The sequence below is a fragment of the Caloenas nicobarica genome, chromosome 1 (assembly GCF_036013445.1).
Source record: "Caloenas nicobarica isolate bCalNic1 chromosome 1, bCalNic1.hap1, whole genome shotgun sequence".
Classification (NCBI taxonomy): Eukaryota; Metazoa; Chordata; class Aves; order Columbiformes; family Columbidae; genus Caloenas; species Caloenas nicobarica.
This window is the reverse complement of record NC_088245.1, coordinates 84,880,233-84,895,759: the sequence shown is the minus strand read 5'-3', so window position 1 is coordinate 84,895,759 and position 15,527 is coordinate 84,880,233. Positions and strand designations below refer to the sequence as shown.

Below are 15,527 nucleotides of genomic sequence, written 5' to 3'. Positions count from 1 at the left end.
TAAATCCAGGTGATTGCTTCAGCTGGGAGCAAAGAGTGGGTGGATGGCAAATTCACTCCATATTGTGTACCTTTGGTTATGCTCTGCAAAAACAAAGTTGGGGCCAGGGCAGGATGGGAACATCCACCTTCAAATGAGGTTGTAAGTAGAGGGCAAATATGTCCAAGCCCTGTTCACTTCAATTCACTGCTGGCACTCAGGAAATGGAAATACAAGGTTGCAGTGCCTGAGAAGAGTCTGGAGAAGATGGGTGCTGGCATCAGTGTAGAACTACCTTATGGCTGGAGGAAGCTGTTAGAAGACCAAACATCTGGCGTGGGAGGATGTAAAGTAGAGATTTGCTAAAATATGTTGGGACTTAAAATGTCTTGCTTTATTTGGAAAGACAGTGGAACTACAAGGGGAGTTGGCAGTGGGTGGTAGGAGCGGCCCTGGAAAAGGTTCTGTACTCAGGAGGATCAGACATGGCGGGGATGGATGGGTGGACAGAGGTAGTGAATGGAGGTGAATTGAAAGGCTTTTACTCCAACCTCTGACTAAATACTGGATGAAAGGAAGATCCCTAATGAGGGAGAGCAATCACATAGAGTAGTGATGATGCTTTGTACAAGCACAGGACAGTAGCTGGTGTGCAGCTTTGGCTCTCATCAGATGCTACAGCCAGGATCCAGACCAGCGGCAGCTGAGATAAGTTTTTCTCCTAAGTTCCCTTCAGCCTGGGTTAGAGGTCACCCATCCCTCATCGCCACACCAGTGCTCTGGCATCCCATGGCCTGGAATACCATCTGAATGTAGATATGGGTGGAGAACTGGGCTATGTGGCCTTCACTCTGCTGTTGGAAGCAAGTAAATATTAGCTAATGTCATTAGCCTGGAAGAGATGCTATCTCCATATACTAACTCACTCACTCTTTGGACTTAGAAGCATCTGAGGGAGGGTATTTAGGATTGCTCCAGCCCATCAGTACAAGCAGTTTGCTCCTCCGGCGTGGATCTTGTCAGCTGTCTGTCCCAGCCCAAGCAATGGGAGCACCAGTGCTCCTCTTAGCCCTGGCCCCATTCCCAGTCACAGCTGCAGCAAGCCTGGAACCGTGAGATTACCTTCTTTTGATTTCGGGGGGCTTGGTGGAATGGACTGTCATTGAAGTGTGGTGCTGAGGTGTTGCACTGTTTAGCATCACAGGGCTGAAAGGTGGGGGCCTTGTTCTCAGGGAAGCTGAGCAGAAGCAGCTCCTACTGAGTCCCTCTGGAGTGCTGAGTGTCGAGCACCACTGCAGGTGAAACCCCCGACATTTGCTTGTGCAGGCATGGCACTGCACACACTGCAAAGCTACAGAAGGCACACGTGTTGCCTCTGCTCATCCTCTGCTGGTGGGAGGTGAAAGCTGGTGTGAGGACAAATCTGGTGTGAGGACTGAAGCCTTATGCCTCAGCCACTGAGTCTTTGGCTTCATTCCTCACACAGCTTTGCTCTGTGTACTTGCAGTTGGAGTATCATACACTGGGAGGCTGTGTCCTGGCTGGTGGCAAAGTGGTGACAGACAAATATCAGGAACTCTCTAGTTTCATACTGGGCATGTTGTTTCTTTCTGGTACAGAAAGAGAGCTGCACTATAGTTCCTTCACTGCGGGTCTCCAGACATTTCTGACCCTAGTCTACCTCTTAATGGAAAGGAGCAGAGATGGATTCTGGCTTGTCCACCTCAGCCTCTGAATTGTTTTTGAACATCTGCTCTCTTCTAGTCACTATATGGTGGTATTCCCTGCTGTCATTCACCATTCCCAAGAAGAGAAGCTCTGCATTCATCTCAGCTCCTTGACTGAGGCTGTCCACGTGGCTATCACCTTAGAGGTGACAACACAGAATCACACACTGGTGGAACAGGATGTGGAGAAGCGAGGCACTTTTCAGTGCATCGCCTTCGAGGTAAGCATAGCTGTGGCTACTCATTTGGCAGCGGGTGCTCTCACTTTCACTTCAGACAGGAGCCCAGCACTTCTCTGGATACACTGTCCTTTGCTTTGCCATGGCTTGCAAGCAGGTTGATTGTATTTCCCTACCAGTGCCAGGTAAAATACAGCAGTGTCCTGGAGCCTAGTGAAGTAGGGAACCTCTACTGTGTAGATAGAAATCTGTTCTTTTGATTGAATCAGTCCATTTCATCCTACTTAAAACCTGTTGGAGAACATTGGCTTCCAGTTTACTCAGTGTTTACTCCCTAAAAATGTTTGTATATCACAGTGAAAGTCAATGCATTGGTAATACATTCTTTCAGTCCTCGCTTCCTCAGAAGCCTGGCCCTCCAGCTCCAAGAGGACCATTCTACTCTAAAGCTGCATCTATATTGCAAGGTGTGGTTGCAGCCTGCATAGACATTGAGTTTGCTTTAATTTAACTGTGATGGGTGGTGATGGTGCTGAACCCACAACCAACTGAATTTCACCTAGGCAGTCCAGATACTTCTTGGGTGGCTTTAGTTCCTGTCATTGCAACTTTGCTGTTCTAGTTAGCTTAACTAGACACACTGAGGCTGGGGCATGACTACAGCAACTTCAGTTACATTTCTGGAGTGCCATGGAGATGTGTCTGGTGCTGAGGCTCTACAGACTGCCCCTTTCTTCCTCAGCACTGTACAAAGTCACTGTGTCTATGCCCTGACTGTTCTGCAGATTCAGCAGAACTCAAGGAGGGGCTGTAGTTGCTTCTGGTTTTTGCATCAACAAGACAATTATTAACTGTTTGTTGCCAGTCCTTAATAGAGATTAAGTTCTGGCTCTGGAAAGCCTAGGAAGTCTGCTGTTAGCAAAAAGAACCTTTCTCCTGGTGAGCTCAGTCTTTCTGATACTGAGACGTTCTGGTTTTGCCTGATCTCATCTCCTGTTACTGTCTTGGTCAGCTCCAGATCTGACTTCCCTAAGGGTTTTCCTGTTTTCATAAAAATCTTACATTTACATGAAGTGGGAGAATGACATGTCAGTTGGTTCACTCTTAGTTTATGAATGACAGGCAGTGACTGCTCCTTCTTCCTATAATTTCAAGCAGGTTAGAAATAAAATTGTAAAGTGGAATTTGGACTCTGAAGCTTGGGAGTTTTTTAACAATTAGATAATGTCTCATATCTGGGATAAGATGCAAAGTCTCTGACAAATTTGTTTTCCATTTCCTTGTATCAATCAACCTAGGTGCCAGAGTTCATTCCCAGGAAAAGAAATGATTCCACATCACACGTAAGATACCTCTTTTGGCTGCTTCTTCTCGTATAAACTAGAGGGCTTCAGGCTCTCCTGCATATGAGATGTTGGAGGTGCAGGGTGGGAAAGATAGTAAAAGGGAGAAAGCAATGTGGAGAAAGGCAAACATGACAAGGAGAAAGGCAGAGAAAAGAGAAAGAGGAAGCTGGAGAGCACAGAGAAGATTATGCCGAGAGGAAAGAGAGACCTGTATTAAAGGAGGGGAAGGGAACAGAGGGAAGTCGGAGATTTTGGTAGAACAGGTGCCTCTGTTTCTCCTTCAAGCTACTTGTAGTGTCAAACAGTTTGTGTTTTTTTAACCTGACAGCCAAACATGGTGGGTTTTCTGCATGTCCTGATCCACAGCGGGGACAATGTGCTCTTTGAGGGTCGCAAGAAAGTTCTGATCGAGCCCCAGAAGAATGTAATTCTGATAGAGACAGACAAGGGTTTTTACAAACCAGGAGAAACAGGTAAGGCAAGAAAGTGGCATATGGAAATGGGAAAAGAAGGGTTAAGGTAGCAGCCACACTGGAGGGAAGACTTTACCAAGTACAGCAAGATAAGTTTGCTGGAGATGGAAGAAAGCAGATGTCTATTATCAGATGTTTCCAGGAACAGTATGCATCAGGATGTTCTCCTCTGAGCCATGCTGCACCAAATGCCCAGCCTGCTGCTCCTGGGTCTTGTTTTGGTGAAGTATCTTTAGTGAGACCTAAAAGGAAAGTCAGGACTCTCTAGGACACTGGACAGTCTCTTGTATTTTAAAGACTGTTGTCAATATTTGAGTAAAGCCTAGAGTGACAGTTCCAAGCTGTAGAAATACAGAGTTACTCCAGTGTCTTCACAATATGAACAGGCTGTCATCAGACTGACCCCGGTGTTTAACACGTCATTGTAATCTTTCCAGGTAAAGGTAGTGAGTTTCTACAGCCTGTAGCTGCATATAAACCTTCCACACAGAGTCCTCCGGGGTAGGAGATGCTGGGGAGGGCTATTTGGGGAAAGACCTGAATACCTCTGAGGTAAACAGAGAGAAATGATTACTGGAGCACAGAAAAGGAGAAGCAGATTTGTGCAGGGATACGTTGCAGCCAGAATGCTTTACGATCATTTTGTTTATATCTCCAGTGAAATTTCGAATTGTGAACCTCGATGAGGACCTTAACATTATTAAAAAAGAGGTGAGTATCACCTTGTGCTTTTCTAGAAGTAGGAGCCTCAGCATGAGACACATTGAGAGGCTCATGAAAGAGACATCTCTGTTCATGCCTGTTAAACCATAAGAACAAATGATCTTTGAAAGGGAATCCACTCATCCACTGGTCCCTTAGAGAAAGACTACAGTGTAAGCTAGCACAGAGAAAGAAGGAAACCTAGTGTGGGGTCTGGATGGCACAGGAATTTCTGGTCAGGGGCCCACATCAGGCAGTGTTATTAATACTGATTCGCATGGGTGCTGTCTTACTCTATACAAAATTGAGCTTGCATTTCTCTTGTTTTTACAGTATTCCCAGATATGGCTACAGGTAAGTGTCGAAGAACTGACGAAAGTCAGATGTCTGTCTTTTCTTCTGTGCCCTTTCACTCCTGGACAGAGTTGAGTCACAAATGTAACCTCGTAAGGTTATGGTAGTGGTTCACCTGGTGTCTTTTCTACCTTGTCAGCCTGGGGTCTTCATTCAAGCCAGCATGCCTGTGATGCACACAGCTGAACTAGAGGCAGGGCAGTAACGAACCTTTGCCCAACACCTTGTCTGCACAGAGCACAAGGCACAAGACTAACAGCTCAGTAGATGCAGCACAGCTGCTTCTCCTTCCCACAGTGTTATGGTGTTACCACTTCCCAGTAGCTTTTCTGTTCTTGGCAGCCTTTGCAATTCAAAAGTACAGTAAAAGTACCCTTGGAGGGAGGAGAAGGAATCTCACCTGGTGGTCTGGCAACCTCTCTACTGGGGCAAGGGTAAGCCCTTGCAGTGCCTTCTTGTGCCTAGGTACAGCTGGACCTGCTGGGTACCCATGCTCCCAGTGTGACTTGGTGGCTCTGCTTGTCCTTTCCCAAATAGGATCCTGAATATAACCGTATTGCTGAGTGGCTGAATGTACAGTCAAGAAATGGCATTGTGGATCTATCCTTCCCCCTGGCCTCTGAAGCACCCCTCGGGGAGTATATTATCTCAGTGCAACAAGACATGGCTAAAAAAAACTTCAGTGTTTCTGAATATGGTGAGACTTGAACAACAGAGGTGAAGGAAAAGCAGTGTGGGTAGCTGGATAAGAGAACAGGGAGATGAGCCCATGTTCATCAGACCTTTTGCCCTGGGAGAACAGCAGGCTGGGGACAGGGACGGATGGGTCTGTGCGCACACCTCAGGCTGGGCTGGTGGTTCTGCAGCTGCATAGGGTACAAAGGAGATGCTGTGGTCTGACATCTCATTCTAGCTGTGGCTGTGTCCTGTAATGAGCACTTTCTGCTGCTTATTGTTACCCTCTTCTAAGCCAGGTTTACTACCCACTCCAATCAGCCGTTATTAATATATTAGGAAGCGGCACCACGTCTTAGTCCCATTCAGATGCTGTGATATACATAAGGACAAACCCTGTGCCACTTAAAATGTTTGTGCTTGACTGAGCTGGAGTGGAAAGCAGTCCCATGCGCAATCGTAGCAGCAGATAGAGGGCGATGTGGCTGAAGGAAGTAACCCCTATTGCAGCATGGTGATGAATAACTGAGGACATTATTGTCTTCAACCCCATCTGGACTGCAGCTACAACAGAACTTACAGTCAGTGTTCATACTCAGTGTTGCTTTTTTCCCCCTCCATCCTTACCTTCCTCTATTTCATGTAGTGCTGAAAAAGATTGAAATAAATATTGAGCACCCTCCATTTATCACTACAGTGGATGAGGAATTTCAGCTGATGGTCTGTGGCAAGTGAGTACGTGATACTGTTGTGATCTCTGGCCTCTGACTCCACAATCACCTCCAGATTGCCCATGGCTGAGAAGTGGCCTTCCAGTATAATGCTCTTGCAGTACCCTGTGGCTCAGGGAGACGGATTACTCTCTGGAATGGGCTCCTTCTCACACCTGGTCACTGACTGTGAGGCTGAAGGATACTGAGGATGCTGGGTATAGTGGGTGGAGAGGGATGCGAACTTATCTTAAGGAATGAGCTGAAGTTCCTGAGCAAACCAAAGTACAAAGCTCTCCTAGGCTCCACTTCCCCGCAGTGAGGGTGGAGGGTGGCCTGGATCAATATTTCTACTAAGACAGACAGTCTTCAGGTGAATGCTTCTCCCCTTTGACACAGGTATACCTATGGAAAGCCCGTTCAAGGGAAAACAGATATTACTTTTGTCACACTACCCCACTTCTTGAAAAACAATTTATCAAGTTCTACTAATATGAGGAAGAAAACAGGTTCGGTAGGTGAACAAACAGGAGAGTGGGAAGTGTAATCTGCTGGAAATGTATGTCTATTCCCTTAATGTGCCTTGATGCAGCTCTGATGTGCACTTACCTGTTTAGTCTGGTATCTTCCCACTTGCTGGACCTGATCAGACCATTGATTCCTCTTCCTGTGACTCTATTGCTTGACTTCCTGCTCTAGCTGACCATATCTGACTCAGTGTTTCAGAAGAAGTTGTAAGTTCTGTGTAAGTAATGATGCCTGGGGTCTTTCCCAAGGGTCTGCATCACATTGTATGCAATCAGACCACTGGTCTATTCAGTCCTGTGACCGCTCCCACCAATAAACAGCTATCACAGCATCAGATGGTCTGTGCCTTAATGCCCTATTTCTTGCTGTATCCACAAAGTTGATGGATCATCTTAAGCTTGCTAGGGTCCTATCTGAGATTATGTCCAGTGCTGGTTACACTTTCTGCATGTTTGTGTTCATTATATGTTTGTGGTTAAGTTTCACACTTGTTTTTTCCCCTGGCTTTCAGATGCAGCTCTTTCAGCCTGAAAGTCAGAAGAAAATATTTCTAAATGTCAGACCAGCCAGCAACAAGGCAAAATACAAAAATCCAGCTGTATCTCTGCATCTTTTAAAGTGCAGCCTGTAGCAGAATATCTCCAGCTGGAATGGTGTACAATCTTAGCTGTGTAAAACACCACTGAATGTCAGCTGCCTCTCACATGCTATGTAAAAAGCCCTGCAAGGTTCTGTAGTGAACTTAACAGGCACAACTACAAATAATTTGTCCACCTTGTCTCTCTGGCAGACTGGCTGTATCCAATCTCTGCCTTAATGCTTGAGAAAGCTCTTAGATTTGTAACTGGCTGGCTGCCCAGGTTAAACACGGCCACATCACAGAGATGGTCATGACTGGAAAGTCACACTCTCAGGCTTTATTCATCAGGGCCATATAGTTTCAGGGAGGAGATTGCCTTTAGCTCAGGTAAAGACATTCACACTCTGTCAGCTGCAGGATCTGGGCTTAATCCAGTCTTCTGAGTTTGTGACATAATTAACCCTTATGTGATTTGCTTTTCTGCCACTTTTTTGGTGACTGTTTAATCCAAGTGTGTTAATTTTCTTCTCTGGCTAAGGTATCCATGATAGGTTTCTGCAATTACAGGTTTTTGAGCTCCCATCTATTCTACAAGTATTTTGAAATACTTCTTTAGGATTGCCCAACACCTATGGAACAGTTCATCTTCCTCAACACCATGCTCTTTCTCTCTGTTCATATCTCTGTTTCTGCAGGAAAACAAGAATGGCTGCACTACTTTCACAGTGAAGACAAAGACTCTGAAATTAGAGGACACTGATAGCAACGTAGCTGTCATAGGAAAAATGGTGGAAGATGGAACAGGTACTGGAGAACATGTGAAGCATTCTTTTCCTTGCAGGCAACTTCTTTGGTTTTGGCCTTTCTGCAGCAGTTGAATTTCTTTTGAAAAAAGTAACTTGATGGCTCCCAAGTCTTCTGGCATGACGATGATGATCTCTATTCTAGTACAATACCTCTTCCATCTATTATTACCAGATTTCCTAATCCTCTCTGCTCTTCATCTCCACTAGCACATATATAAATTTTTTATGATTGCCTGAACACCAGGTTGTTCCTCAGCCAATTGCAAAGCCCTGGCTAGCTACAGTGAAGTCTGCAACAAGCCCTTGCAGTCCTTGCTAATCACAGTGCACGATCCTGACAGGTAGAGCCTACCCGTAGTCTCTTGTCCTCTCTTTTCCTAAACCTGAGGCAGGGCTGCTTTATGCACACTCCTGCTATGAGGAATCTTTTTCCCTTTTAGTCTGACTATAAGAAGGCAGGTTTTCAGTATCAGTGTTAATGTGCATCTAGCTCTGGCAACTTGAAGTGTCCATTGTTCAAACTGTCACACTGTGGGTGAGGTCCCTCAGGCATCTACAGTGTAGCTGTCCATAATTAAACAGTCATCTAGTTTATCTTAAATAAAGATAAATAAGTACTTATAGGGTACAATGAATCATGTCAATAAGCAGAGGGCCCAGAAAGGCTGAGGGAATCATATCCTAGAAGAAAGTATTTTCTCTCCTAAATTTAGAAGTTGTAGATGTAGGTAGCGTTGAAGCGCCTTCTTGTCTTCTGCTTCCCTAAGACCACTGCTGGGGTTTAACAGATTTTACATCTCTCCATCCAGGAGCAGAGGCTAAGGAAGTGGTTGTAATTCCTATTGCAACAAGAACGAAGTCTACAGAGTTTATCAACCTCCATCCATTCTACAAATGTGGACTACCATACACAGGGAAGGTAATACCCTCAGATCCCTTATCTGCTGAGAATACATCGTAGATCTAAACTTCTGTAGGCAGAAAGCAACAATCTCTAGGAAAGTAGGTGCAGCTCTGCTGGTGAACAGCAACTTTGAGTGAAGCATCCTGTAGAAGCAATTTCTTCTGCCCATCGTAACCTAGTATATTCCCTGGACAGGAATTTTGAGGCCAACTGCAATGACCGGAGGCTTCCCCAGGAGTAGCTCCTGAAACTAGTCTGTACAATTTAAGGCATAAGGGCTAGGGGTTGCATCAGCATGGAAATAACATTCCCTTCAGACAAATGCTCATGGCGACTTGGCAGAAATCACTAAAGCCTTATATATCAGTTCACAGTCATTTCTGACTCAAATCCCCTTGGTGATGCTAGGACTGCTGTCCCACCGGGACTAGAAAGACTTTCACCTGGGCTAGTACTAACCCCAGCATGACAGAGAGCAAGCAACAGAAAAGTTAAGTTGCTGAAGACAAGATTGTTTCTGATTGACAAGGATTCTTCAGCATTGTCCAAGAAAAAGCACAGGATCTGAGGAAAGCACCTTTTTTCTCCCAGCATAGATGTCTTATTTGACTGCATTACCATTTATTTCTAGACCTTAACAGCTGCACATCACTGGTTTTGTGTGTTTATTTCACTTTTATTCGGATCTTTCTGACCTGTCTGAAAGCTGGAAGGGCTGAGGAAGCCTAATGGTAGAAATGATTAATATCAAGCACTGGTAGTGCCTCGCAGTGTGACACAACAGGGTATTAACTTCCTCCCCTTCTCTGCAGATGTTCTGCCACAGTAGTGAGTCTGTCCTCAGTAATGAAACCATCTACCTAACAGTTGATATCAATGATGAGGAGACGCACCTGTAACTCCTTACAGATGAGAATGGGGAAGTCCACTTCTCACTGGATACCACCAGCTGGAACAGCACACTGGTTTCTCTGAAGGTGAGCATCAGCCACAGAAGAAGGAGGATAAAGTGAAGGTAGACTGAGAAACAGATGGAAAGTGGAAGAAATATGAGGTTTTGGAGCACAGTCTTCTGGCTCCTGATCTCATTTCACTTTATCTGTAGAAGCATCTCTACTCTCCAGTGCCATCTCCTCAGGGAAACTGGAAATTGGCAACAGTTCAGCTAGATGGTCACCAAAGGTGCTGTGCTGTCCTGAGCTCGAGCACAATCCTAATCTTTTGTATCCCCCCTCACCCTCCTTTGACTTCACTAAAAACATTTGTTAATGTGAACACTTCCTTGGAGGAAATCTCCCCTTTATCCACTCTGGGATATATGCTGGAGGTGGCTCAGCAGAACTGACAGTTGACACCTATCTCTGTTGAACTCCAGTTCTAGTGGCTGCCCTCACCCTGCAGCAACATACAGCTTGTCCAGGCTCAGCTTAGCAGGCAGATGCTCTTGACCTCCTTTTCAATACCAGACCTTGAAGCACTTGGCTGCTTCTCCTCACAGCTTCTGATCCTACAGCTAGAGCTCATTGTTATCAGCCTGGCACTCCACCCATCTTCCCACTACCTGCATACCTGCAGCTGATGTAGGACTGTGCAGCTGTGTACATGCCCAAACAGTACAATCTCCTATTACCATATATTTCTCAGAGACTAGGACTATTGTTCCAGATATTTTTCCCTGAGACCCCAGTCTATCCAGGGTAAGGTTCCCTAATTTTGATTGGGCAGGATTTGGTGATCAGAGGTTCTGTAATCTGGGAGGTAGATTTCTGTCCTCAGGGAGCCTGAGGACAGGCTCTAGTTCTTGTTCCTAGGCCCACAGCTATTGTCCACAGAGTCCTAAATTATCTTCAGAGGAGTAGAGCTTCACCACACAAAAGCTGTTTTAGTGCCTCTTGTGCTTCAGGGCATTTGACCAGAAAAACAAATTGAAAATAGGGGTGCTGTGCTGGAGTGGGGTCTACCCCCATGGAAAGATAAAGGAGGAAAATGAGACTTTAGGCAGATCTACTAGACTTAGATTTTTGTTAAAACTTCGTAAGAGAAAGTCTCATAAGAGACTTTAAAATAACATTTAAACAAAAGAATATTTTAAGCATACAGATGCATGGTCTGCTGTCATCTCAAGTAATAACTTCTCTGTTTTCAGCAGATGTAAAAGCTCCCTTGTGTCACTTGATACTGATTGCCAACTCATGTTTTTGTGCTCTGAAGGCTACCTACAACCTTGGAAAAGACAATGAGGAGGATTCTTCTGAAAGCTACATAGGAGTCGAGGAGAGCTTCCACTGGCTAAAACCTTTCTACTCCGAGAGCAACAGCTTCCTTGAGATCAAGGCCAGGAATGATGTGATGCCTTGTGATCAAGAACAAGAAGTGCAAGTGGATTATATCCTTAACCAGAATAAACTCAGCTCTGAAGCAGACCACATCAATTTCTACTACTTGGTGAGCACAGAAGACAACCGAGTCTCCGGGCAAGACTATGCTTGCTGGTATTTTAGCCTATTCACATAGCACATAGTTACTCATGGGAAAGGGTAAGCTGCTCCCAGGCCAGTATAAGCTAGTATGTGAGTTCTGTTCTGCCCAAACCTACTCCTGTTTTCCAGTTCCTGGACCTGCTCCTAGCCCCCAGCTGCTTTGCTTTGTTAGGAGTACCTTTACCTAAGCTTGAGTGATTGCTTGCTATTCACCCTATTTTCTATTATGTTCACATGCGTGGCAGTGGAGGGCTAACCTGGTTTCTGCCCAGCAGGTATGCCCTAGACTTCCATGTGTGTCTGGGGCAATCTGTCTGTGAACTCAGAAGGCAACCTCTGGGGCAGCTGACCCTACCTGGCCTGTATCTTTACAGGAAAAGGCTTGAAATTGCACAGGGCCTTGACACACTCCAGAGGTATGTAATCAGGGTTGATGAAATCCACCTTCAAGAAAGTGAGTCCAAAGCAAGAGTGTGACTACAGCCTAGCTGAGAGGTTATGAGTATCATGGTTACTGAACTGGGCTCATTCATATGGTTAAAAAGTACTGTATCTTGGTATAGTGAAGATCAGAGTTCACTAGGGCTTAAGAGCAGCCGCTCTTACCTTCAGATGTACCTCTGCCTTCATAAATGGTCATGTCTTCTTATTGCCTAACCAATACCTCTCAAGTCCCTTCCCAGCTATGTTATCACCATCTCTTCTGCAGAGCTCTTCAGGTCATGGCCTGCCAGAGGAGCTTCTGTGAAAAAATGTCCGATGTCCTTCTTTCTTCTCTTGTTTTTTCCCACTCTCCTCATGCTGTCAGAATTCAGGCCCTTGAAATGGCTATTCACTTTGTTCTTCAGGCTATAGCAAAAGGCAAGATCCTTTTCAGTGGAGAGAAGCAGGTGCCAATTCTCCAGCATGAGAGTGAGTAGAAATGCATGAAGTGCCTCATAACACACTCCAGAAAAGTGTTACTGCTATCCAGTGGCAACCTCTGCAGGTGTTATTTTTATCCACGGGTGGGAGCTATTGAACTGAATTCTTGGTGGTGGTCCACTTCATCAGGCCAACACAATCTCCACTTAGTTCAGTGTCCTTCCAGGTGACTGTCCTCCTGCCTTGTCTAATTCATCTACTATCCAATCTTACAACTTCACCGCTAGCTTGTACCTTTGGAGTGTGTAGCTTGCCTGTTTATCTAAGGTGCAGTAGGGAAGAAGAATATTTTTGCCAACATTGAACCAAAGAAGTGGCCAGTATCCTGGTTTTATTGTTTATCTATGACAGTGTCTGTGTGGGATGTTCTGATCTGCAGGTAGAAATTATTAAATTCCCTCTTTTTGTTCTTATTTTGTGTCCTACCCCAATGAGTCGATTCAATTGAATGCTTTCCCTCTCTTCCTTGCTGCTATCTTGTGCAGATCTGCAGGGCTCCTTCTCGTTAACTCTGACTATTGGCAATGACTTCCTGCCTGACATCAAGCTTCTACTGTATGCAGTCTTATTGGATGGAGAGGTGGTGGCTGATGTGGAAGAATTTCAAGTAGAAAAGTGCTTTAGACACAAGGTGAGTAGAAACACGAGGAGTGTGATAGCATCATTGATGTGCTCTGGACTGCTGTGGTTCCTGGTCATGTTTTATCCTCAGCTAAGTGGTGTAAACTGGATACGTACTAAACCAGATGCCCACTACTTTTGACTGGGAAATGGAACAAGTAAACTCCTTATTTCCTAAATTCCTAGTCCTGCCCTCCCCAACACTGACTGGTTTCTCTTCCCATTCCCCGTGACTGACTTGAGAGCACACTGCCCCTCATGTCGTCCCTAACACAGAAGAGAAACCTGCCTGCTTAGCTTCCTGTGGTAGTTCTGGAGCAAAGGGTGGAGGCTGTGTGGTGGTAGGGGAATTCTGGCTGGGCTGTATGCAGAGCAGCCCCTGTAACCTTCCCAATGTGTTTCCAGGAGGACCTGTCTCAGCATCTCAGTCCTTTTCCCTTATTCGCTGTCCTTCCCTCTGCTGGCCAGACACCGAAGAGTCACAGGGTCTCACCCTCCAAAAGTATGCCCCCTGACCCTGTCTTTTCTTTTGCAGGTGGCACTGGACTTCTCACACAAGGAGAAAGTCCCAGGGTCAAAAGTCAGTCTGGACCTCAAGGCTGCTCCAGGATCCCTGTGCTCTGTCCAAGCTGTTGACAAGAGTGTCCTCCTGAAGAAGGACAACACCCTAACAGCAAACACAGTGAGTGCTGCCTGCTGTGACCAACTCCGTAGTGTCTACCTGCCTTCTGTCTCCATGCGTTGGTGAGAAGAAGCCCATAGTCTGTCTCAGGACATGGTTGCAGTGTTAGCCGGCTGCCCTGGTATTTGCCCTCCTCAGCCTCTTCTGAGCAGTTATGTGGTGATCATGTTCCTCATGCATCAGCCATGCACTGTGGGCCTCTGCTGGGAGTGGTGGATGCCGCGTGGCACTGCAGGGGTGGGTGGGGAGAACAGCTTCAAAGAGGTGCTGGTGCTTTCTGCTTGGAGGGAGAGTGCTTAGCAGCTTTCCTCACATCCACTTGTTTCTCTAGTCCTCCATCTTCCACGGGCAGTGGGGCTAAACCTCTGAAACCGAATTTTGCCCCAGTAGGGTCCTCCCATACCTCTGCCCCAAATATTGCTCGATTATAACCCTATGGCAAATCAGACTGAGCACCTGAAGAGTTCTTTAGAAAAGAATAGCTAGAGGACAGCATCCAGTGCACACAGTGGCTGGTGAAAAGTGGTAAGGATTTTGTTGGCACCCAGGTGCATTCTGAGAATCTAGAAGGATTGAACGAACTTATCTTAAAGCAGTCATGTGTTTCAGAGGAAAGAATTTAAGACTTAGAACAAAAATACTGGAAGAACTGAAAATCCTAACATAATTCTACAATGTATATCAAAGACAATATACATGCATATGCCTCATGCAAAGTTGTAAGTTAAGTTCTAGCAGGTCAGTCTGTTACAAAGAGGCTTCACCAAATCCAGGGAAACTTGCTGTACCTGAAGATGGGACCCACAGTGTGATCTGGTGTTCCGTTTTACAGGAATGCTGTTCTAGGGCAGAATACTTGCATCATCTACTAACAGGTATAGAAAGTTGTAATCATTAAATATGTAAGTCAGATGTGCCAATGCCTTGAGCTCCAACTGAATAATGTGCTTTATCCTAATCTTGCATCCTAGAATTAAAAGGCTTGAACTGTCAGAGGTGAAAGTCTGCAGACTAAAAGCTACTTGCCTACATCCACTCCTTGGGCTTCATGTCCTTTGGTATAAGCTGGGCCAGTGCTAACTTCCTTAACTGCAAAGCTTCATGAAATATAATTGAGAGCTACAATCCAAATATTTGACCCATACTCATGCTCATTGGCCATTTCCTTATGAAGACCACTGTTTTTCCATTGCAGCTGTATAAGGAGATCTTTGATGACAGCTTTATGATTGGAGGACGAGGGTTCCCTTATCACCTGGAAGACTTTGAGGCATATGCTTGTCTGCCCCAGCAGCCCAGTCTTCACAAAAAGATGGGAGCACCATGGTACCAAAGTGATGCTGATGTCTTTAATCTGTTTAAGGTGAGTCTGACGTCATTGCTAGGCCACTCTCCACCATCTTTGCTAGGTCATGGGAAACAGGAGAGGTGCCTGAGGACTGGAGGAAAGCAAATGTCACTCCCGTCTTCAAAAAGGGCAAGAAGGAGGACCCGCGTAACTATAGACCAGTCAGCCTCATCTCCATCCCTGGAAAAGTGATGGAACAACGTATCCTTGGTGCCATCTCAAGGCATATCAAGGATAAGAGAGTCATTAGGGGCAGTCAGCATGGCTTCACCAAGGGGAAGTCATGCTTAACCAACCTCATAGCCTTTTATGAAGACATAACCAGTTGGATAGATGATGGTAAAGCAGGGGATGTGGTCTCTCTTGATTTCAGTAAAGCATTTGACACAGTCTCCCACAGCATCCTCGCAGCTAAATTGAGGAAGTGTGGTCTGGGTGATCAAGTGGTGACGTGGACTGGGAACTGGCTGAAGGAAAGAAGCCAGAGAGTTGTGGTCAATGGGACAGAG

At 45.6% G+C, this 15,527-nt stretch overlaps 1 protein-coding gene across 1 annotated transcript in view; it reads left to right on the top strand.

Moving 5' to 3' along the window:
* Nucleotides 1-1,023: 1,023 nt before the first annotated feature.
* Nucleotides 1,024-15,527, top strand: part of LOC135984523 (alpha-2-macroglobulin-like protein 1) — a 32,850-nt gene continuing 18,346 nt past the window's right edge. Inside the window, 17 exon segments of the mRNA XM_065626886.1 lie at nt 1,024-1,091; nt 1,744-1,927; nt 3,184-3,228; nt 3,560-3,704; nt 4,363-4,415; nt 4,740-4,760; nt 5,298-5,457; nt 6,082-6,166; nt 6,545-6,659; nt 7,949-8,057; nt 8,869-8,978; nt 9,776-9,940; nt 11,175-11,408; nt 12,292-12,355; nt 12,853-12,998; nt 13,524-13,670; nt 14,866-15,033. Of these exon segments, the coding sequence (XP_065482958.1) occupies nt 1,024-1,091; nt 1,744-1,927; nt 3,184-3,228; nt 3,560-3,704; nt 4,363-4,415; nt 4,740-4,760; nt 5,298-5,457; nt 6,082-6,166; nt 6,545-6,659; nt 7,949-8,057; nt 8,869-8,978; nt 9,776-9,940; nt 11,175-11,408; nt 12,292-12,355; nt 12,853-12,998; nt 13,524-13,670; nt 14,866-15,033 (2,019 nt within the window).